Genomic DNA, 24,755 nt, shown 5'->3' with positions numbered 1-24,755 from the left:
GTGCAAGAATAAACTCTGGTACTTTCGATGTTAATTATCGGTTTGTTTTCGTGATGAGGATATTAGGCCTTGGATTAGTTGGCTGTGAAAAGATTTGTCTAGTAGGTTTTTATCAAAACCGACGTACAATGATTACGTGAAAGAAATGTGCTCGACTGTAAGAGAAGTAGCGAATCGATTTTTTTAATCTGCTATAAAAGAAGAAAGAGCAGCAACAGCCGAAGAACTATGTTCGGAGACGATGCTGTGGCGGAGGAAAGCTAAGGATGAGTGTGTCTAGCGCACGGGACCATCGGATTTGTTGGTGACGATTTTAGTTAGGAGAGTGAGGGAATAGGCTTCGTTGTTAATTGGTTAAACGAAGAGTCTTAACCGCCCTCGAGAGAAAGTGGTTCGTGGGAGGAAAGTTGCATCATACGTGAGAAAAACTAACTTTCCCTTGTCAAGCTGTAGTAGACAATAGTCTAGAAATTCTTCGGAAACAGACGTTTGTTTGGTTTGAAGGACCTTTACTAGGAAATCTATGAGATTTATCGAAGGTACTTGCGACTATTGAGGGTACTCGGGTATTGAGTATCCGAAGACATCTGGTTGCCATCTTGCCCGCGGTGTGTGGCCTGGGCTAAGTAGAGTGTTACGCGACGTAACAAGGAGTAAATATTCTATCGAGCAGACGTACACGTGTGTTCCTATTTTCGCATCATCTTGGCTTCATTTTCATTAAGTTTTGTGTTAAATTATTACTAAAATTCCTAAAAAAGTTACAAAATCCGATAGACAATCAACTGGTTCGAGATTATATCGACCTAGAAAAATTGTACCTCCGCATAAACGTAAATACGAAGGCACTTCAACAAGCAGCGCGTCAGCTAAAAAAATAAAAGTGACCGTTGAAGATCAAGGTACGAAGGATCGTGAAAAATATTATAGGATAATTGATTTTTTATTAGTTTTTTCAACAATTGCTACGCTAGTGAAGTGTGTGAAATGTGATGGAAAAGTAAATTTTCATTCGACTAAGAAAGAAGGCCTTGGATTTAACATCAAAGTGTCGTGCCAATGCTGTAAACAGATTACAAATGTTCCGTCTAGTGCAAGAATAAACTCTGGTACTTTCGATGTTAATTATCGGTTTGTTTTCGTGATGAGGATATTAGGCCTTGGATTAGTTGGCTGTGAAAAGATTTGTCTAGTAGGTTTTTATCAAAACCGACGTACAATGATTACGTGAAAGAAATGTGCTCGACTGTAAGAGAAGTAGCGAATCGATTTTTTTAATCTGCTATAAAAGAAGAAAGAGCAGCAACAGCCGAAGAACTATCATGGATGATAGCAACATCCTTTATGGACCTGGCATTGATGATTCAGTGTGAGCCGATAAAATTCGCTTATGAACGTTTTATACCAGATTTTTTAGTGTTCAAAACTTTAAAGCGTTTTCCCCGCAACTCACGTTTTCAAAGTCGGTGCCCGCAATTACTTCAAAACTACTACACCGATCCTTTTGAACTTTTTAAAACTACTTCTGTATATAATTTGCGAAGTAACGCTGTAGAGTTTTTTCAAATTTGTTAATTATTTTTATTTTAAAATAACAAATTAGCCGAAAATTTTCGCACAAAATCGCGTTTTTCTCTTCAAAGTGCTCCAAAAAAGTGAAAAATTGAAAATTTGAAAAAATCTTCGCAGCGTTACCTAGAGAAAACTATCCCGAAGACATCTGGTTGCCATCTTGCCCGCGGTGTGTGGCCTGGGCTAAGTAGAGTGTTACGCGACGTAACAAGGAGTAAATATTCTATCGAGCAGACGTACACGTGTGTTCCTATTTTCGCATCATCTTGGCTTCATTTTCATTAAGTTTTGTGTTAAATTATTACTAAAATTCCTAAAAAAGTTACAAAATCCGATAGACAATCAACTGGTTCGAGATTATATCGACCTAGAAAAATTGTACCTCCGCATAAACGTAAATACGAAGGCACTTCAACAAGCAGCGCGTCAGCTAAAAAAATAAAAGTGACCGTTGAAGATCAAGGTACGAAGGATCGTGAAAAATATTATAGGATAATTGATTTTTTATTAGTTTTTTCAACAATTGCTACGCTAGTGAAGTGTGTGAAATGTGATGGAAAAGTAAATTTTCATTCGACTAAGAAAGAAGGCCTTGGATTTAACATCAAAGTGTCGTGCCAATGCTGTAAACAGATTACAAATGTTCCGTCTAGTGCAAGAATAAACTCTGGTACTTTCGATGTTAATTATCGGTTTGTTTTCGTGATGAGGATATTAGGCCTTGGATTAGTTGGCTGTGAAAAGATTTGTCTAGTAGGTTTTTATCAAAACCGACGTACAATGATTACGTGAAAGAAATGTGCTCGACTGTAAGAGAAGTAGCGAATCGATTTTTTTAATCTGCTATAAAAGAAGAAAGAGCAGCAACAGCCGAAGAACTATCATGGATGATAGCAACATCCTTTATGGACCTGGCATTGATGATTCAGTGTGAGCCGATAAAATTCGCTTATGAACGTTTTATACCAGATTTTTTAGTGTTCAAAACTTTAAAGCGTTTTCCCCGCAACTCACGTTTTCAAAGTCGGTGCCCGCAATTACTTCAAAACTACTACACCGATCCTTTTGAACTTTTTAAAACTACTTCTGTATATAATTTGCGAAGTAACGCTGTAGAGTTTTTTCAAATTTGTTAATTATTTTTATTTTAAAATAACAAATTAGCCGAAAATTTTCGCACAAAATCGCGTTTTTCTCTTCAAAGTGCTCCAAAAAAGTGAAAAATTGAAAATTTGAAAAAATCTTCGCAGCGTTACCTAGAGAAAACTATCACCTAACGAATGAATTTTAACTTTTTGATTTCTGATGATCCAGCACCAAGTTCTGAGGGGTCTCGCAATTATATTTTTTTCCGAGACACGTCCGAATAATTGCTGCCATTGCCGTATTTTTTAATATTTCTCCGTGAAAATTTTATATGGAAAAGTAAATTTTCATTCGACTAAGAAAGAAGGCCTTGGATTTAACATCAAAGTGTCGTGCCAATGCTGTAAACAGATTACAAATGTTCCGTCTAGTGCAAGAATAAACTCTGGTACTTTCGATGTTAATTATCGGTTTGTTTTCGTGATGAGGATATTAGGCCTTGGATTAGTTGGCTGTGAAAAGATTTGTCTAGTAGGTTTTTATCAAAACCGACGTACAATGATTACGTGAAAGAAATGTGCTCGACTGTAAGAGAAGTAGCGAATCGATTTTTTTAATCTGCTATAAAAGAAGAAAGAGCAGCAACAGCCGAAGAACTATCATGGATGATAGCAACATCCTTTATGGACCTGGCATTGATGATTCAGTGTGAGCCGATAAAATTCGCTTATGAACGTTTTATACCAGATTTTTTAGTGTTCAAAACTTTAAAGCGTTTTCCCCGCAACTCACGTTTTCAAAGTCGGTGCCCGCAATTACTTCAAAACTACTACACCGATCCTTTTGAACTTTTTAAAACTACTTCTGTATATAATTTGCGAAGTAACGCTGTAGAGTTTTTTCAAATTTGTTAATTATTTTTATTTTAAAATAACAAATTAGCCGAAAATTTTCGCACAAAATCGCGTTTTTCTCTTCAAAGTGCTCCAAAAAAGTGAAAAATTGAAAATTTGAAAAAATCTTCGCAGCGTTACCTAGAGAAAACTATCACCTAACGAATGAATTTTAACTTTTTGATTTCTGATGATCCAGCACCAAGTTCTGAGGGGTCTCGCAATTATATTTTTTTCCGAGACACGTCCGAATAATTGCTGCCATTGCCGTATTTTTTAATATTTCTCCGTGAAAATTTTATACAATATTCTTCGAATGTCATACTTTAATGTACTATTGGTTTTAAAAACGAAATTTTAACTGTATCGTCAGAAAAAATTCACAAATACATGCCTTTTTTTGTACGAATTAACCTTACCCCCCCCCCTTAATTGAATCAACATCACGCAGATGCCATGCAGTTCTCAAACCTAAGGGTTACAAGACTTACTCAATATCCTATTAAATTATTTTTTATTTAGTTTTTATTAAAAATAGTTAATATTTCAAACAGGAAACTTATTAATTTTCTTCTTAATTTTCTTATTCTTATTAACTTTCGTCAAATAGTTTTATTTTGTTCACCTGATTCAATATCGATTATAGAACAAGTATAATGAAGAAAAAATATATTATAATTTCATGTATAGGCTATTATCACCTTGTATTATTTTTTACATATAAATATACAATAATTTCCAAGCGATCACAATGTTTCTTAATTTTAGTCAGTAAGTATATGTTTTCATGCTTGAGTTTCTCCAAAAGTGCTCGTAAATGCTAGGCAGATACAGAATATTTAAAAATTCTGTTAATTATCAAAACTTAAAGTTAATTTTATTAAAATAAATTTTATTAAACTTAAAGAGTTAAACTTCATATTATGAATATTTATACAAAACATAACGAAACATCATTCGTTTCATTAGTTATGTTATCTACTCCCCAAGATCTAATTTTATGTATAAAGAAACGTAATTTCTAACATCAAATCAACTTTTAGATTATGAAATTCTAATTAATTATAAGAGACCATCGTAACCTATTTTTAGCAAAATTTATAGTTTTATTAAAGAGTTTCTTTGCATTATTAATAATCTGATTAATTTCCATTTTTCAATGGAAGAGCTACGCGTTGAAATTTTCAAATCTTGTAGTAAATTATACCTTTACTAATCTCTCCGGTATCATAAAGGCTACTATTGTGCGAGCAACGTGACCTATTAATTTAGATTTAGATTACACACTCGATTCTGCCGGTTTCAATTATTCACGCCTCTGGAGTGACTAAACATTGGAAAGGGAATCAAAATTCGTTGCTATCATGTATTGTAATTATTGATTACGTAGCATATGTGGTCGAACTGAGTTATGCGCGCCAGCAGTATTACCTGATTATTTACAGCTGTTTCAAATCGGTGCGCTAATGAGCTAGAGAATTAATTCCTACGAAATTGAAGACATCACTGAATCTATCACGGAAACGGTTTTTCTATTAATCTTGGAAGAACTTACGCCAAAACTTTGAATTTTTAAAAAATGGAATAGTACATCAATAGTATATCATCACAGAGTTAATAAAATATGATCAAAAACATTAATAATTGCCATCCACATTTTTTGGATTAAATATCGTATTGATGTGTCATATAAATATACCATTTGAATTTTTATTTTTTTATTATATAACTAGAATCCTAAACTTAAGGCTACTCACAAATTGTAGATTAAATTTTTACTTTTATTTGCTGGATTTTCTGTTAACTTTACACTTCTTCTTAAATATTCTTTTCGCCATAAACATGGTGTAAGCTATTGACAATAACAATAGGGGTTGGATTTAGAAGACTCAGTTTTATGGCCTAACACAGCTTCTCTACGACAGAATACGAAGTGCAGTACGGTACAGGTCTAGCTACTGTAAACTCTGTTACTTTCTCTTTTTCTTCTTTAATTTTCTACAAACTTCTACCAAATGTCCAAATCGGACAAATTGTGAATGTAAACAACTAAATTAAAAAAAAATTTTCTACAAAAGAATATTGAATCTATATAAAAAATACAAATTTTAAATCAGAAAATATAGTATTGCAGTAAACATTAGCATCGATATTATAATAACTAGGCGACACTAATTTATGATAAATTATTATATTTTGAATGAATTTATATGAATGTAATAATGTCTACATTATACAGTAAATGGGTAGCGAAGGTAAATGGGTTTACGATTTTAATTAAAGAGATACGCGAGGCAACTCGTCTTAATTAAATGACGCGCGACCGACCGGACAGGCGTCTTATTCTTAATTGCGCAAATTTCAGAAAAATTGTTTCAAAAGTTCATTTGAGTGCAGAACGCTCTCACAGCACAGCTGTATCGTTCAATATCAAAGTACAATAAATAACCGTAAAATTCCGGAATCAGTTCCGATTCCTGAACCAGAAGAAAGGGTGAAAGTTCAAATTACTGTATTCGCTGAAATGCTCAGGCGGTCAGGAAGAGGCCACGTAAGATTGGATAGAATGAGAGTGGATAAAGATTAATTCCGCCGCTAATTTAGCGGCAGCTAGTAAGTATTCTGGCTGAAGCATCCCCGTGGGTATCATGCAGCTTAACTCTCGGCCGCAAATAAAACTCGAGCAATGAAAAGAGTCATTTTCATTCGGCTTTTATTTCCGGCGTTTTTTGCTACGTTACTGTTAGTTACTGGAAGAAAAGAAAAATAAAAGAAAAAACGATCCGGCGCGTGAATAACAAAATTGTTGCTTTGGTGTAATATCGCCACCGTTCGGTGAAGACCGGGACTAAAAAACTATCTCGCGTCGTTACGCGGTTTGTGCTTCAATATGAAATAGCCATGATTTTTGGAGAAAATAAAACTGAGATTATATATGATACAATATAATACATTTTATTGGAAATAGTGTATTAAATATCGATTACTTTAATGCATTAATAACTGAGGCATACTCGAAAATTCTCTGATTTAAATGCACTTCCTTCTCTTTCCCTGTAGATCCCTCTTTTAACTTTGATAACATTTGTGATGTGGAATTATTATTTTGTAATGGAATTATTACATTACTCTTTTTCATATATTAAATATAAGGACGTGACTAGTATAAGATATAAATTGCTAAAAAATGAAAAATTTAGTTTTTGTATGCACTGTTATAGGTACGTCAATGATAATTTGTGAATAATGTATTATTTTAGTATTTGCAATGAATAAGTTGCATAATCTTTCAAGGCGATAAAAATAACGGGGATGTTATTTCCTTGTTTTGGCATAATAGTTTATTTAGGATAAGACATTTTAAGTATTACTTCAAGCAAAATTAATCGAAGCTATAACAATTTCACGTTCGATGAAATCATACAGCACTGTTGCTTCGGGTACATAACAGTAATATCACAATAAAAGCACATTCGACATGGGAGCCATAAGTTATACGTTTTAAAGAAGCGCACTGCGATTTCTACAGTGCACTTGCTCCACTTGCAACAATGCGTGGGCCGGAAGCTATAATTTTTTTAAATATCTATGATTTAATTAATATATCTTTTGAAAAAATATTATACAATATCAAAAAATATAATATATGACAGTAAACAATTAAAATAAACAATAAATCTGCTTATAAATAACCGAGATGTAAAATGCAATGTTAATTTCCCATTCCATGTAAGATGGCAGTTAAATCGAACACGGCGCTAGAAACCAGTCGATTGCAGTTCTATCTATATAGTTTCTGACTGGTATATAAGGCCGTGTTAGGGACGCCATGTCCAGATTGTAGCTGGTTTTCTGCGATTGCATATATATGTGTGTCTATTATTTTCAAGTACTAACGTTTAATTATTTATTTACAAGATACATCGCAACACGAAGTGTCCTGTGCGTGAAGTGTGTTACAATTGATGTTGTGGCTGATTAATTTCCACTAGTGGTGTATGGAATAATTTGATCGACGCGAACAATTTTGTGACTTATGGACCTTCGTTTCTCTGGATTCTTTTGCTACCTCATAAATTGTTTACAAGTTGTTCGCGCTGTTTTGCGACTAAGCAGAGCTTGAAAAACGTGCTATTCGCGCTAGGAATACAATTTCCTTTTCAGGAGTCGTCCACAAGCATCGGATGGACGTGATGCATCTTTACTAGAGGCATTTGCACGTTTTATAACCTGACAGACAACACATCCGAAGTTTCTTTATCCTTATCATGTCATCGCATCTTTGACAAAGTATTATCGGTAAGAATCCAAGCAATATACAATATTCAATATTCACACTCTCATGTGTTTCCGATCACGTGTAGAATGAAGAAAAAGTGTTCGCTCGTTCAAATCAATCACTAAAAATGTTTGCATATTTTGTAAAATATTATATATTCTTGTAGACATAGAAGTTTTATTTCAGATCTATGTTTCTGCCCTATCTTTTTCAAGATTTCATAATATCATCACTTTATCACATTCCTGGACAAATTTACGCGCACTTTTATATTAACTTCTTTACTGATATGTAGCATTTCAAAAATGTAGTATTAATATAGATATCGAAAATACTGTAGGTACAATGATTATTGTCCTGTGATATGATACATGAGAATGATGAAGGGTTGATTAGTACTCTTTATGTCGATGTTATTCTATCAAATATGTTGTGTTTATCCGTATTTATTTTATTTGTTGTGTTAAAAAACTATATATAAATAAGATTTAACTAGTAAAGAGAACGTACTTGGGTAAATTTGTGTCTAATGCTATATTTTATACGAACTACTTATTAAAACGATTTATTTATTAAACTCTAGTTTGATCATTTGCTATTATTTTATGAAGATGTGCAATTATTAATTTATAATTAACTGTTTTAATGATAGAAAGTCATATATATTGGAATACAGTTCATTGTTTATATAATCAAGTGTTAATATCCATGTCAGTTTTTGTAAATGTACAAACTTTTATGTTTAATTCATTGCTTTAAAACCAATGCAATTAAATATCATTGTCTCCTTGTTTCAGGTCTAGAACAAATAAATGCGTGTCAAGATGTGGTCATCACAAGGTAATAACTCAAACTCAAATGCATCATCCAAAGAAGAAAAGAACCTACGTACATTGGGTATGACATCTGCTATTAGTGTAGCAGAACCAAAGCCCAGTGATTTTACTAGGACCAATGAATTAAAGGAGGCATTAAAGCCATATAATGTATTTGAGTCTGAGGCAGAGTTAAATCACAGAATGGAAATTTTAAGGTATTGCATTTACACTTACATTGTATAATATTGATATTTTGAACACTACTAACTATGTATTATGTTAATTGTTATGTTTGATTAGTAAATTAAACACACTGGTGAAACAATGGATACGGGACACAAGTATTGCCAGAAATATGCCATCCAGCGTAGCTGACCAAGTTGGTGGTAAAATATATACTTTCGGTTCATATAGGTTAGGAGTACATCACAAAGGTGCTGATATAGATGCTCTCTGTGTTGTACCACGGCACATCTATAGGTCGGATTATTTTGCATCATTTTTTGAATTACTGAAAATGCAAGAAGAAGTTACAGATTTAAGGGTACGTACTTTACACAATATCAAGTAATCATAACAATTATTTGTCCATTTAATCTGCATTTTCTTTGCATAACATTTACACAGTGAGTAATGCAATTAATATTTAGAGTTATCATTAGTTGATTAGAAATAAAAATCTCTAATTAAATATATCAGAGACATATCATAAAATGTTTATTTGTTCAAATGTAAATTTTATAGTTATTTAATTGTGTTATTTAACATATTTTAGGCAGTAGAAGAAGCATTTGTACCAGTAATAAAAATGAATTTTGATGGTATTGAAATTGATATGCTGTTTGCTAAACTGTCACTTAAAGAAATACCTGATTCAATGGTTAGCAACTTACTATATAATGTATATAATGTTTCTCCACCTTTTTGTAAATTGCATATCAAATAAATTTTTCCCATATTTGTAGGACCTTAAAGATGACATGCTTCTAAAAAATCTGGATCAAAAATGTGTAAGAAGCCTTAACGGTTGTAGAGTAACAGATGAAATACTACGTTTAGTACCCAATATAGAAAATTTTAGGCTGGCACTTAGAGCCATTAAGTTATGGGCAAAACGTAAGATAATCTGCTTTTTAATTTTCGTATGTTTTGAGATGAGACAAGTGTTTTTTATACATTGTTTTATTTTCTCATTTTTAGGACATGGGATATATAGTAATGTATTAGGCTATCTAGGTGGTGTGTCTTGGGCAATGTTGGTTGCAAGAACATGCCAACTTTATCCTAATGCTGTTGCAGCAACATTAATAGAGAAATTTTTCCTTGTATTTTCACAATGGAAGTGGCCACAACCAGTTCTTTTAAAGCAACCTGACAATGTTAATTTAGGCTATCCAGTTTGGGATCCCAGAGTAAGAATCATTCTTAAAGAATAAATATAGATTCTTAATATTGCTTTTGATTAAAACATATTTTATACTAATAAGTTTCTTAATTTAACAAACTTCTTTCCCAAGGTGAATATATCAGATAGATATCACTTAATGCCAATAATCACACCGGCATATCCTCAACAAAATTCAACTTTCAACGTATCAGTATCAACAAGAACAATTATGCAAGAGGCATTCGAAAATGGACTTTCGATAACAGAAGAAATTATCATGGGGAAAGCAACGTGGGACAAATTATTTGAACCTCCAAATTTCTTTGGAAAATATAAACATTATATTGTACTATTGGCGAGAAGTTTGACTGCCGAAGATCAGCTTGAATGGTGTGGACTTGTTGAGTCTAAAATACGACATTTGATAGGTAAAATATTAAACACATATTAAATATATTCAATTATATACAGTGGCTCACGAAAGTATTCGAACGCTTACGTATACAAACTTAAATGGCCGAAATAATGTACATTAAAGTAATTTGCTTAGACAAGCAGATATCAATAGGATACAACGTAGGTAGGAGTTATGATACATTTATTAGAAACATACATTGTAAGTGACTCACAAAAAAAGTATTTGAACGCTACATATATTATTAAATTATTTAATATTAATATTTTGTTGGACCATCTTTAGCAGCAATAGTGTGTCTCAATCGACGATCCATACTGTAAATCTATGATTTTATAAAACTACATTCAATGGAGTTCCATATTTCTATAATTTCATCTTTCAATACTTGCTTTGAGATTATCTGAAATTTATTTAATCTTTCTCCGATTTCAACCCATAAATTTTCAATCGGATTTATGCTTGGACTTTGCGGTGGGATAATTAACACGTGTGGTGTGTTATATATGATCCATTCTTTCACAATTTTAGCAGTATGCTTAGGATCATTATCTTGTTGGAAGTGGAAACCTTCCAACAATCCTAATTTACGGGCACTTTCTTTACGGTTATTTTTTAAAATATTTAAATACTTATATTTACCAAGTATTCCATCAGTAAATATCAAATTTCCAGTGCCACTGGCAGCCATGCACCTCCACGCCATAACCGATTCACCTTCGTGTTTCACTGTTTGATGTAAATGTTGAATTTCCAATACCGTATTTGGTTTTCCTTACACATAATTTTGACTAGCTGATCCAAAAATGTTAAACTTTGGCTTGTCCGAAAAGATGAGTTTATTCCAAAAAGAATTCTTTATTAATATAGGTTTTTGAAAAAGTCAGTCTTTTTTTTATGATTTATCGCATTAATATATGGCTTCTTTCATGGTATTCTATCATGAAAATCATTGTTTCGTAAGATTTGTTAACATAATTCCGGCTGAACTTCTTTATGAAACATATCAGCTACCATACTTGTGAGTTGAGGAGCGAATGTAGTAGGATTTTTTTTTAATTCGCGAATGATAACTTTCTCCTCTCTTCCAATTTCTTTGGTCTGCCTGATCGAGCTTTGTTTGCAAGTGTTCCCTCATTCTTTGACTTTTTTATGATATAATGTATTGTGGACTTACTTCTGTTCACAATTCCGGCAATCTTGCTATATGATTTTATTATTATATATTATTTCTCTTTCACACTTTTTTGTTTCAAACTTTTTGGTATTCATTTTAAATACTATTGTGCACACTTTTATGTTACTGTTACTGAAACGATATCTTAATATCAAGTGAACGTACCAATATTTTCATTTAGCAATGATGTTTACATTCAGTGCAAAGGAAGATGAAAAACTATCAACAGTGTTACAGCGTTTGAATACTTTTGTGAGACACTTATCATGAATGTTCCGAATAAATGTATCATAATTCCTGTCTATATTATTGAATTGTTTTAACAAATTAGTTTAGTACACCTCATTTTATTAATTGAAATTTGTAAATGTAAGCGTTCGAATACTTTCGTGAGCCACTGTATGTAGATATGATAAAATTCGTCGATAAACGTGTATTAATCATTATTATAACAAACGAGGTGTTGTACAGAAAAATTAATCGAACGATCCAATAAGTTAAATTATTTGTAATTGAATAAATAATGCGTTAATTTTTGTTATTTTTTGTTTTTATCAATTCGTATAAAAAGTTTTAAACACGATCTGACTATTATATCTTTTATTACTTACGGTTTGCGCAATATCTTGTGAATTTATCGATAACTTCAATGACGATGCATTGGCTGCCTTGTTATTAGTTTACCATATCATGTGTTTGTTCCAGTTAAATGACGTAGATTAAAACAGGTTACTTTTATTGCTGTTATTACAAGTTGCATATAGGTTTTCATATTACAAGATTATGCATCCTACGCAGAAGTAAATGGACTCTAGATCAATGAATTGTATAAGCTTCTGTCTTAATCTGTGTCTATTGTAATCATAAAAACTTTGACTTTGAATATTTATTTTGTCGATACTGCAATGCTAATAATCCGCGGGTGCCAAAATGGCAAAACCCTAACTCTTAAAAACAGGTACTCTGGAAAGAAATCCACACATTACATTGGCACATGTGAATCCGGAGGCATTTCCACCGCTAAAACCAGAGCCGGAGGGACACTGCTCCATGTGGTTTATCGGCTTGTTATTTGCTAAAAGCGAAAATTTAAACATTGATCTAACGTATGATATAAAATCGTTCGTGGACTCAAGTAAGTATATTATGACATGTGTAATTAAATAATTTAATTTTTAATTTTCATACATAGTCATAAACCAATAAAATTATAGTTCTGAGGCAAGCGGAACAGTTGAACTTGTTAAAAGATGGTATGTGGATTGAAGCAAAACACGTAAAGAGAAAGGATCTTCACACTTATGTATCTCCTAGTTTGCTCAAACGAGAAAGAAAAGTAATTCATTTTTCCTTTAATCTCATTTCCCTTGTTTATTTACTTGTGCACTTGTTTATTGATGATTTCTTTCTTACAGATTTCTGGCAATGTACATAAAAACGGAAATATTGCTGGGAATGGTAACACTGGTAGCGTTTCTCCACGAAACCAAGGGGATTTGACGAACAGGAAGAGACTATCCGACCAAAGCACAGACACATACGGAAAAAAGCGAAGGGCCACCGATAATGAGCAAGCAGTAGCCCATGTAGGTACTGAAAATAAAATATTAATCATTATTAATTAATTATCTTTGTTTTCATATGTAATGTAGGATTATTTATTTAGAGTTGATTAAACAGGAAACGGTGGTTATTTAACGTGAACTAAATACAATAATGTGCTATAACTAAGACAATTAAATAATTAATTTACAACTCTCGTCACCACGGTTCCAACGCTCTCTTTCACGCGGACCACACTCTCTGACTTCTTAACTCACGACTGACTATTAATTCGTCTTTCTCCCTTAAGCATCCCTTTATCTTTTCTCATAGCCTCACCACGTACGTGTTTCGCAACCGCTTGTGACCATAGTCACGTAGGCCTTTCTTTCGCGTAACTATTCGACTGAAAGACCGACGACACATTGATGGGCCTGTCAACACTTAGGCTTTTTCACGACATTGTTTATGGTTCATCCGAAATTTCTTAGGCCATTTATCCACGATACTACAGTAATATTTAATAAAATTTTATTTATAGGGAGAAGACGGGTCGCTAGTCGTTCAGTCTTGTGGGGAAGACAGTAATTCCGGATTTAGCTTGGATGAATACAAACAAACGTTGACAGCTACTAAGGATGTAAGTTATTATACATATAATGAACAATAATTGTCATATAACAGATTAGTTAACTACATATAAAAATAGAGCAGCAATAGTAAGATAAGTTTGGATTTGTTGTAGAAGACATTAATTTTAATGTAAATCGGAATCTTGCGGAGGTAAGGAGCGGAGAATATAGCAGTATCGGTACATTCAATTTATTTGCAACGTCCCGCTTCTTTCTCTTACTTTAGTTTTCCCAACAATCTTAGTACTTTAACTGTTTCGTTATTTGAAATATTTTAGGAAGGGCCTACTGGTGCATCTACAGTAGCACAGGAAGGATACGTTTGCACTTGACCACTGCAGGATTACTACCTCACGTCGATCCACAGATGCTCCTCTGGGCCATCTAGACTGTAATCGCTTCTCATGCAACCATCCACTGCCCACTGTAAGTCCCCTGTTTCGTAAAAACAAAGCAACGTCATGCGTTGGAGAAAACTACCCGTTGGAGTCAATCGATGCACGATTATGTGACAGACGCTCTAATTTTAATATTTATGAACAACATCAACAGTCAATGGAAACAATTGGACAACAATGAAAAAAAGCCACTAACAAATGATTGTGCCAGTGTCTGTGATGTTACTTTTTTATCATAAAAATCGCGTTGGTCATTTTGGAAAGTCGCGACCGAAGAGTTAGTAATAACCAAATGGAGCATTGCTATGTCTCTAAGGTTCATAATTTTTTTATATTTCATTTTGTACATATCACTTATAATAATTTTTATCCATAAAATTATTAAAAAAAGAAAGAAAAAAATTAAAATAAAAGGAAAAGGAAAAAAGATAAAAGAGACACGGTGTCAGGTTTAGGAAAATAATTCGTGTCATTGCGCTGAAGTGTGAATAGGTAATGATATTTTGATTAAATGCTTCTATTAGGATTTTCAGCTAAATGAAAAGAAAAAGTAAGAAAGAAAAGATTCGATGTTGCGAGGAAGAAACGTATTCTTGTATAAAAAGCATTTCTTTAATGCATAAGTAGATAAAAGATAAAAAAAAGGATGTACGTTTCAGTTGTAAATAATTCATGCAACAAATCGTTACTCTCGCGTCGGTGTAAATTATATGAAACAAACAGTGTCTCTTTAAGTTTGTAACAGTATAATCGTAGTATGATAGTAGATCTTAGTTTCTTTAATTATTTTATAATATTTTTCAACTATTTATATTATCTATACTAAACGATTATCTCTCTTGAATATTAGTTGCTGTACGAGCTTAATTCTAATATATGCGGCATTCTCTATATTTTTCACATAAGATGCCTGAAAAAATTATTTTTTTCTTTATCGTAACCTATCGAGTAACAGAAGGAAAATCACCGGCACTGGCATAAGAAATTGAATGTTTCATTTACAGAAGAATCATCGATTATAGCATTAATTAGATTCAAATATATGGTTACTCATAGTTAATATTCTGTAAATGAAACACCTGTAATTAAGCCATTGACTATCTTTGTTAACGATCGTGTTACGTAGAAGATATGTTTCGTATGAAGAGTCGCTTTTTAGTTTTTATTCACAGAAAACGAAGTTATAGCTTTAACAATGCAACATGGGACTGGCATCTGGATTATTCAAATCATCTATATCACCTATTGGTGAGTTTTTCAGGTGTTCGACTGCCTTCAGTTTCCTTTCAGTTTAGAATTATATCCTGTAATGACCCCGATTCTATCTTTTTTATCGTTTCATTGCTTTCCTTTACGAATTACCAACTGTGTTAAAGGCATGTCGGTTATTAACACACGTTTCGAGGTGTTTGATGTTCACTCTTTAATAATAATAATATATGTATAAGTATCGATACAAACGATACATTGAAATGTATAGGTTAATCTCAGAAACTAAGTATTTGCAGGGTAATCTTCGTGATATATATTTACATACAAATTATGATTTTTGTATCGACTCGTGTATTAATATCGCGACACAAATTAAGTAGTTGTTTCTACATTCATACAATTATTATCATTTATTTTCATACCACATTCTATATTTTTGTTTCATAAGTCTTTTTCGAAAATATATGATTCGATTAAGACTTATTTCGATACTCTGCGAATACTATAGTTACTTCTATTGAGATTAGGGACCATTTCGTTATTTGTACATATTCGTCGTAATCTTGAGATCATTTCATTTCCTTATACGGCTTCTTTCCTCGTGTATGGTTTACGTTGCGCCAATTGAAGTGTAAATGTATAGTCGAAAAATTATGCTGTATTAGAAAATGGCTTTCCTTCTTTCTTTCCGTTATAGCTTCAGTTATGGTATAATTAGAATAGTGTATAATAGATAAGCAATATGTTATATTATTTATAGCGTACTCTATCAGTTTGTTATGTTATCCACTCTGTTCGATTAATACGAGCATTCGAGAGTTTTACAGACCTAGGCAAATGTACATAAAAATTCCGATTTATATGTAAACTAAGATTTTTTAATCCAGAATAAAAATTTTTCTTACAAAAAAAAAATATGGACAATCTATTATGTTTTCCGCTACGAAGAATATTATTTATTCTGCTGTTTATATGAATTGCTTGCTTTATATGTAAATATTTCATTCCGATATGAGAATGGATCTCGATTCGATGTTACACATTTTAACATTTAAAAAAAAGAAAAAAAAGAAAAAAGATATTTATATCGTTAGTGATTAATCATTTCTATTCTGTATTAATTTTACATTTCTTAGATGTAACAAAGATCATAGAAACAAAGAGTTATATTTGCAATATTATTTCGGACTCGTTTTACGAAAAGGTATTTTCTTCTTTTGCTTTCATAGTTGAACACATTAAACTCTATTCATTAATCTCAGCTTAGTGTTACATTAGTGAATTACATTTATTTTTATCAGATTTAACACTTGCGATTTTGTTTTATTTGGATAACTTCCCGTGAATTTTTGTCGTACATCGATTATAAAATCATGTTTTCTCGATATAATTTCAATTAAAATTTGACAGCTATTATATTTCTCGATTTCACAATAAAATACTATTACAAATCTAGTGGTAATGATCTTGGGTGGCAACTATTTCAATGTTGTATCTAAAAAAATACTTTCTTGTGATGATTGAATTACGAAGTATTCTCGTATTCTCGTTTAGCTTGATATTGCTAGTAGTTATTGATATTGCTGATAGTTATTTTCAAAAACTGACCCCAAAGCAGTGATAAAGTCATAAAAAGCTCACATAATATGCAGAGAAGTGCCTCACAACATACTTACATTTCGTAATTAATCGATAGTTTAAGGAGACCCTCTATAACGTATATCTGCTTTGAAAGTTACATTTGTTTTATTTGCTGTTTACTACACGAATTTATGTTACCACTGTATTCTTACGACTCTACAATCCACTTATAACAATGGTCAGTTCCTATTTCTTGAATAAGAACGAAGGGTATAATCAATTACAACCTTTATCCTTATAGACGAATTAAAATCCGGTTATAGAGGGTTAGTAGTTACACATTAAATTTGTGTAAAAATCTATGTCTTTTAATTTTTTTAATAGATGCTAGATGTTTCTCGGTTGCTCGTTTGTGTCTTTTAATAAATAAAATTTTTTAATTGTCGTAATACTACTTCCATAGATCGAAAATATAAAATACGTTATTTATATTTGACGTAGGTTCCTCTTCTTTAAATTCAGTTTCTTCCATTTTTCGCCATTTCATAAAATGGACTCGAAAACGACTAGTTATCGTGCAATACATAAATTTCTAAGAATTTTCGACTTATTCTTTGGTTAAACGTAGCGATAATCGATTAGAAACTTTAAACGTATACTTGATCGGGAAAGGGAAAGTTACGATTATAGAGAAACATTTTCTTTGAAAAAATACACGTTTCGTGAAGCCAAGTGTGCGCTCGTATAAATTAGCGTTTCAAAGAGTTAGAAATCGGCATACCAAGCTTTGCGCGTATTTTTTCTAACAAAATCATGTCTTTAATCGAGACTTTTCCATTGCTTATTGATAATTCTGTTACTAAATTAATTTTCCAAGTTTGGACGCGACAGCAAAGATTTTTCGAGTATCTGTTATGATACGATTAGATTAAGTATGGCAGCTTATAATGCTCAATGAAAATGCTCAGGAAACAATTTTCTATGATTAAATCGTATTACAATATCAACGAATTTCATAGAATAATTAAAAGTTTCATGCTGCTTATACTCAATGAATATTTTTTAAATAGTCCAAACTTTTCTCATTGAATATTTTTGTTCAGCATTCAGTTTTTGAAATCTCACACGACTTCTGGAATTCTCATTATCTCTTTATTACTAATATAGTTCTCAATAATATTTACTAATATAATTACAAAGAGAAAACGCTGTACTTTCGTGTAGTCAATTTACTTATTGTTATTATAGTTATAATGATAACAGTTGCTATTTTCGTTAATTATCACTAATATTATTATTTAATTTTTTGCTATCGAAATAGGACATATAACGAAGAACAAATGTACATCATAATAGTTCAACGTTATCTAACGGAGAAAACACGCGATTGAAATGACGTGAATAGTATCGTGAGATTTTACACAATACTATCAGGCAGATTAATATAAGCAGTGAACATCAATATTATCCTCGCACGTAGTAACAATAAGTGGAAGAAGAAATTCTTTCGTTTCTTAGAAAAAGGAAGAAAAAACAAATGAGATCGTGTACTCGAACTCCATTCACGTATTTTTTCGTTTCGAAACGTCAGACATGTCTATAACACATTCGTATATTCTCGATCAATTCTCGAGAACGTCAAGTCGTTCTCTCTGTGTGTCGATGCGACGTTCTCGAGTCGATAAACGAATAAAACAATTAAAAAGCCCCCCAAAAAGCAAACAAACGAGTAGATAAAGATAAAAAACGAAACGGTGAACACACCATCCGTAGCACACTTCTCTCTTATACAATATAAACGAATAAACAAGAAAGAAACGAGTAAAAAGGTAAAAACGAAAAATTCGAAAAAAATTTCTGAGGGCAAGACTAAGTCTATCGTTTAGAAACGAGTGTTTTTGAGAGTGCGCGAAATAGTAAAAAATTTCAAAAGTTTTTTGACCGATCTAGAATTCTTCTCGAGCGTTGTCCTGTATTATAACTCTCTTTCTCTCTCTCTCTCTCTCTCTCTCTCTCTCTTTGTCCCTCTCTGTCTTTCTCTTTCTCCCGCTATTTTTCTCTGTTTCTTGAACACAACGTGAAAAGAACTCAGAACGAAAGACATTTAGTGAACTCTCGCTTCCACTAACCGCAAACACACAGAGAACAGTACGCACGAACACATACATATAATTCGAAATACACAGAGAACAGACAGAATATTGTACATGAAGTATCGTGTGTACACTTAACGTGCATATTCGTACACACAAACACATACACCAGAGGACCTCGTGCACAGGCAGACGCACGATTTTATACGGAACATAATTGTGGGAGGTAACCGCGAATGCATCTGCGAGGCGTATTAACATGTGAACGTGTGAGTCAGTTTTGTCTGAATGAAGAAAAAAAAGGAAAGAAAGAAATAAATAGCATCGAATACATTACCATGTGTTTATGTGCTTGTATAGCATACACAGGCTGTCACGATATACCGACCGACACGGTCCCGTTCCTAAAAATCTCCATGCACGCTCGTGCGAATTGGTATGGATTTGATTTTTAGTTATCAAGAATCGTACATCACGGCCACAGGACACGCATGTGAACGAATCGTTCTAATCGTGGCGAAATTCTTTTACGTTCTCCGTACCGACGAAGAAGCCGTTTTGTGCCGATGATCAACTTTGAGAAATGAAAAATGACAACCGCGAGGGAGGATAGGGTGAAAAAGTGATTCTCGATATACACTAACTTGCTCCGCTGGGAATGAACACGAGCTATTAATAGTCGCTACCGCAGAGTATCGTTCGAACGGTTTATTATTTACCTGTATTATCGGTTCATACTTATCCTTTAACTTTTCTTTCCTTCTCTTTTTTCTTTTTTTTTTTATTTTATAATCATCATGTATTCGTTTGAAACAAATTTATCAGTATAATATACCTTTGTTTATGAACGTCTAGACGATTCGGCCATGAGTACTAAGAATTCGCTCCATACCATCGTACACCGAGTAAGCAACCAACCATCGTCTGGTTCGTTGTCCCGCGATCGTATAAGTCGCGGCCGTGTATCTCTGCTCTGAAACGAAACGCGTGCAAAGCCTTTGCCGTCTGTTTCTTTTCCATGTCTGAATACCTCGTGGAGGATCAGCCGTGTCTCTCCGAATCGGCGTCAAAGGTACATGACGATGCACACTGTTACTTAAGTTCCTGCCACTGAAAGTGTACACACGTGCTGTAAACGTGCATGGATCGCAGCGGACCGTGTGGCGAGAGATCGGTGTATCGTGAAGGCCGTATGCACGTTAGCTGTTACTCCATTCGTAGGATCGAGGTCGTTGTAAAGAGATAACACACGACGTCAGGGTCCACGTGCTTCGACCTGGCAATAGGGACGATTATTTACCGTGAAGCACGAGTTATATGCATAATTTGTATCCCCCTCGGCAGTTGTACACTCTGTATCTTTCTTGAATAAACCGAAATAAATTTTTCTTTTAATTCCTTCAGCCAACACGTATTTGTGTTCGACGACGATTAGATAGAATGATACATTCCGAGAGCTTGATATACGTATATCGCTGGTACGTTGTAAACCACGTACAAGTGGCTTCCAATAGAGAAAAATTGATTAGACAGATTCGATCTCTGTAGTCATTCTATCTGGGCGACGTTGACGTTTATTCTTTTTAGACCTGACACTTAATTCTAGTTCGGTTAATAATCGTCGATCGTACACTGTTTACCGTATCATAAGAAGATTGATAGTGAAAGTAATGTTTTAGGGATATGAAGGAAATATATAATTGCATTGATTAAAGTGATTATTACTAAGGAAAATTAAAGAAGTTGAAAGGTTACGAAAGATGAGTCTTTTATCACAGTAGAAAATTATAGTGCGCGTTTAACAGCTTTACGTTTAATATTTAAGAATTGAATCTATCGTTTCACTGTTCGATTATAAGATCAAGTCGTATATCCGTAATTAATGGTTCGAATAATTTGTTTCTTTTATATGTTCAACAAATTCAACAAGTTGAGTTGATCCTTGTAATTATTCAAATAATACTTTTCAAAACGGAGAGATATGCCATCGATGCTTTTACTATCTACAAATAAGTTGAAACGTGTAAATTATGTATGTACTAAACAAATTTAGTGCAAGAATTTAATAATATTCAGTGATGTTATATTTGGAAAATAACTCACAACGCCAAACGTTTCTAAGGAAAACACATAGAACTTGCCAGCGGTAAGGTATGATGGTTTCTGCGATCGAGCGATACAAAATATTAAAGATCGCGTGTATTGTTCCGGTAAGTCATACCAGTTTATGAAATAGCAAGCCATTTGCATTTCACTACTCTGGAAGCGATACAGTTAGTACTTTTGTTGAAATTATGAAGTCATAAAAATTTTAGTTACTTGTGTGCTTCTCGATTTACGGTGATCATTTTTGAATTATTGAATTATTATATTTTAATGGTTGTAACATGAGGAATATTGAAATAAATAATAAAAACTACTTTTCTCTATGTATTGTTTTTGATAATTACCTCGTTAATTAGACACTCCCCCAAGAAACAGTAGGAGAATGCTAATAGTACAACAGCGCATGAGTAAATTATAAAATGTATGGTATTTATGTCTTCTCCAGAGTCGGTCGTCTATAAAATTTTACTTATTTATTTTAAAATAATAATAAATTGAGAGTGCAGAATAAGCAAGACTTCCTTAAAACCATTAAAAAACCAAGAAAAGATTGCAAAGTAAATTAAATTACAAATAAATTAAATACAGGAATACTACAAAATGTAAACAATTATATCATTACCATGAGTAATTGGTAGACCACGATGCATAAAGAGAATATTAATCCTAATGTTTGTATAAACATCAGAGAACTAAATGCCTTTGCTAAAATACTTGCCAGTCTGCAATTAAATTAACAATAACATTTTCAATCAGATCGTACCAGGTCAACGAAGGAATTTTATTTTTATGTTCGTCGACTTACTGGAGAAGCTCGATGTGTCGCTCAACGAGCGCTCTCATTTCTGGAGAATATATTTGCGGTTCAATACTGATATTTCTGGCACGACGTGCCAGAATTGAAAGTTGACTACAAAGGTGAAACGTTAACGTCACCAAAAGACTGTCCGCGCCGGTTGCACCGATTGTTAACAACATACTTGCTGGTATTAAATAAACGCACAATAAAGCGTATGATTGTACTCCTGTCACTTCATAAATGTTATTCACTTTCATCGGTAACTCGTAAGGAAGCGTACAATTATTGAATTCTGCGAATTAATATGTTAACGAAACGTAAATATATACTCAAAATATAACGAATAGGGTCAGTTCACGATTTTATAGACAATATTAGAAAAGTCGTCTGTAGTTGAAGAGTTAATAATATTTAGTTAATAACTTTATATATATTATTAATAATATATTAATACTAAAAGCTTTGATTTTACAAAAGTACAAAAATACAAAAAAATACATTTTTCCATCAAACTCACATTCTACTACTTATACTACTTATCGAAAATGAAGAGAAGGAAGACCGAAGAAGAGCATCGAGTACATAAATTCGCGTTTGCTTGGCCGTCGAACGAAACTGTGCTGGAAACGACCGCGAAAAAGAGAATCGCACAGTCGGTGGTCGTGCAAAATCTTCGACAAACTGTGACAGGCTCGTAAAACGTAACCGTTTTGTGTATCGTGAAGGAAGTAACTGTCGCCTTGGAACACCATAAAGCTGCATATGCGAGGTAACTGTACGCGTGATCGTATGGATACGGATATCGAATGCGTTTCCTGGATCTGGGCGATAAAGTTCGCATTAAAGTCTTGATTTATCCTGCATGAGTATTCGCGACGCGTTCATAATACCTGCCGGCTTAATAAAATCGCCACTTTTACTACTTTTTCCATCCCACAATCCACGTTGTTTTACATTTTAAGTTTGAAACATCAAGTACCGATTTCCGAATTTAAAATTAAGTTCTTGTTGATGGGAATTGAAATGCTCGACATCACACAAATACATATTTTGCTTGACTTAAAGTACGGAAAATAAACCAAAAATCAATTAAAAATAAACTCTACTTATTCACGCATCACATTTACTTGTTAAATTATTTTCATTCATTTTACCCTTAGATTTAAAAATTTTGTACAATGGACGATATAGAGCATTTAAGGAATAGAGAAATGTTTCGAAGCAAACATATGGACAAAATTCATATTAATATATTCTCTAGTTATTTGGTGACACTAAATCCTACTTACTATCAATAGATTATTCTTACTAATATCATTCCTCTTTGAATAAGAATATCAACAGCCTGAACTTCGTCGATCGACAGAATCAATCTATTCTCTCGAACTATAGATACGAACCACCGAACTACAGATTGAACTTACTGGATAAAAGACAGCCGACGATTGGTTTGGCATAAAACAAGGTGGGCACGAAGAATAAAGACAGGACCGACGAGGTGGAAAATAACGTGGCGGCCACGTTATACCAAACGACCGTTCGCCTTTCCTCTTCTGATTTATACAATCCAAGCTTCACGTCCCTTTTCACGACCGTTAGCAATGGTAGCACGAGATGCATATTCAATCGAAACATCATGGCCTTCAGTACTATCAAGATGGTCGGGAACGATAGCGTGATATTCTTCAGTGTCTTCTCAAGGTCGTGTATATTCTGCAGCAGAGTCACAATCTCCAACCAGGTGAAGATCACGACGTACGTAATGTAGAAGAAAAATCGAACATCGTTACGATTATGCGGCCATAGCCCGGATAAGTTCAAGAGTCGTTTGCTCAACGAGATCACGTTCTCGTCGTAGAACAGTTCTACGTACGACGATATCGGCTTCTTCATTCTTAAAGACGTGACAACTTGACTCAAGACTTTTAGCTTGAGGACTGCTACAGTATCGAATTACAATTGTCGAGATATTACTCTTTTTTCAAATGTCATGTATATTGTAATTTATGGAGATTAAGATCCTTTTCGTATCAACTGTAATCCGATGTACATATTGAAGGATGGTAGAATAACACATGGCAAAAGGAACTAGTGTTATAGCTTTTGATACGATTCGTAAGAATTCAGTTGCTCTTTAAGTATGTATATTTGATATATTTGATCAATAGTGGAAAAAAAAGTTCCTGAATTTGTGATACTTCTCTTATAGCCGGTAATTAGACTTTTCATAAAGACAGTAGAGAAGAGACAGTTTGTATCGGAAAATTAGAGATTCTCGTGAGTCTTTTCGATCGATATTAATTGTCTATTAATGAGTGATTACATATTCTCTGATCGCTGTCGTCTCGAGGCGCGACACGCCATTGATGCGAATTGTTCGAATCGCTGTCGCAATTTTGTCACCGACGTATCTGCATACGTTAGGAAGTTTGAAGCGACAATCGTAAGTGAACTTCGAAAGTAAACTTTGATAGCGAACACGTAATAGACCAATTACTATCTCCTCCGCCATTTGCAATTAGTAACTTTTTTCTTGCGCTCGCGGTGAAGGCGCTATTATTTCCTTACACTTGCGTTTCTTTCGTTCGAAAAGTTCGAGTTTAAGATAAAATACGTAACATTTAATTTGTAACGTTGGTCTGAGGTGCAACATTTTATCGACTAGAATAAATTTCTATAATATTATGTAACAGTTAATATAACAGTGATAATCTATAAAAACGCATAGTGCGGCGTTAAAGTGGTATTAATGTAAGTGTTAATAT

The 24,755-nt window shown here is 33.2% G+C and overlaps 2 protein-coding genes across 3 annotated transcripts; one reads left to right on the top strand and one right to left on the bottom strand.

Annotated features, from left to right (window-relative positions):
• Positions 1 to 7,392: 7,392 nt before the first annotated feature.
• Positions 7,393 to 20,493, top strand: LOC100746158 (poly(A) polymerase type 3). 2 transcript variants are annotated; one of them, XR_001102649.2, is made up of 12 exons: positions 7,393 to 7,850; positions 8,628 to 8,863; positions 8,949 to 9,192; positions 9,424 to 9,528; positions 9,614 to 9,764; positions 9,849 to 10,060; positions 10,166 to 10,463; positions 12,586 to 12,762; positions 12,842 to 12,963; positions 13,043 to 13,217; positions 13,711 to 13,809; positions 14,080 to 20,493. XR_001102649.2 is itself a non-coding variant. In XM_012391206.2 (12 exons), exons 2-12 carry the CDS (start codon positions 8,643 to 8,645, stop codon positions 14,131 to 14,133), a joined length of 1,854 nt encoding a protein of 617 aa, XP_012246629.1. In that variant the 5' UTR covers positions 7,393 to 7,850; positions 8,628 to 8,642; the 3' UTR covers positions 14,134 to 20,493. The 2 variants fall into 2 exon arrangements, 1 of the variants encoding a protein (XP_012246629.1); XM_012391206.2 differs by having other exon boundaries at positions 13,043 to 13,213.
• A 544-nt stretch (positions 20,494 to 21,037) lies between these two features.
• Positions 21,038 to 24,030, bottom strand: LOC100746278 (odorant receptor 2a-like). The gene is made up of 6 exons (XM_003493124.4): positions 23,415 to 24,030; positions 21,997 to 22,282; positions 21,814 to 21,913; positions 21,536 to 21,646; positions 21,189 to 21,344; positions 21,038 to 21,088 (listed from the first exon to the last, which is right to left on the bottom strand). The coding sequence occupies exons 1-6, from the start codon at positions 23,881 to 23,883 to the stop codon at positions 21,038 to 21,040; spliced, it is 1,173 nt and encodes a 390-aa protein (XP_003493172.1). The 5' UTR covers positions 23,884 to 24,030.
• Between the last annotated feature and the right edge of the window lie 725 nt (positions 24,031 to 24,755).

Source organism: Bombus impatiens, unplaced genomic scaffold (assembly GCF_000188095.3).
Source record: "Bombus impatiens unplaced genomic scaffold, BIMP_2.2 scf_0969, whole genome shotgun sequence".
NCBI lineage: Eukaryota > Metazoa > Arthropoda > Insecta > Hymenoptera > Apidae > Bombus > Bombus impatiens.
Note: the sequence above shows the minus strand (reverse complement) of the source record. Positions and strands in the feature narration are given on the sequence as shown.

Excerpts from the sequence above, each read along its gene's own strand:
- LOC100746158 (XM_012391206.2), top strand. The coding sequence starts at position 8,643 with ATGCGTGTCAAGATGTGGTCATCACAAGGTAATAACTCAAACTCAAAT. Across the intron at positions 9,529-9,613 it reads AAGAAATACCTGATTCAATG|GACCTTAAAGATGACATGCT; the intron begins GTTAGCAACTTA and ends CCATATTTGTAG. Across the intron at positions 13,810-14,079 it reads CGTTGACAGCTACTAAGGAT|GAAGGGCCTACTGGTGCATC; the intron begins GTAAGTTATTAT and ends GAAATATTTTAG.
- LOC100746278 (XM_003493124.4), bottom strand. The coding sequence starts at position 23,883 with ATGAAGAAGCCGATATCGTCGTACGTAGAACTGTTCTACGACGAGAAC. Across the intron at positions 21,647-21,813 it reads TGGTCTACCAATTACTCATG|ACGACCGACTCTGGAGAAGA; the intron begins GTAATGATATAA and ends AAAATTTTATAG. Across the intron at positions 21,345-21,535 it reads GGGAGTGTCTAATTAACGAG|AGTAGTGAAATGCAAATGGC; the intron begins GTAATTATCAAA and ends TATCGCTTCCAG.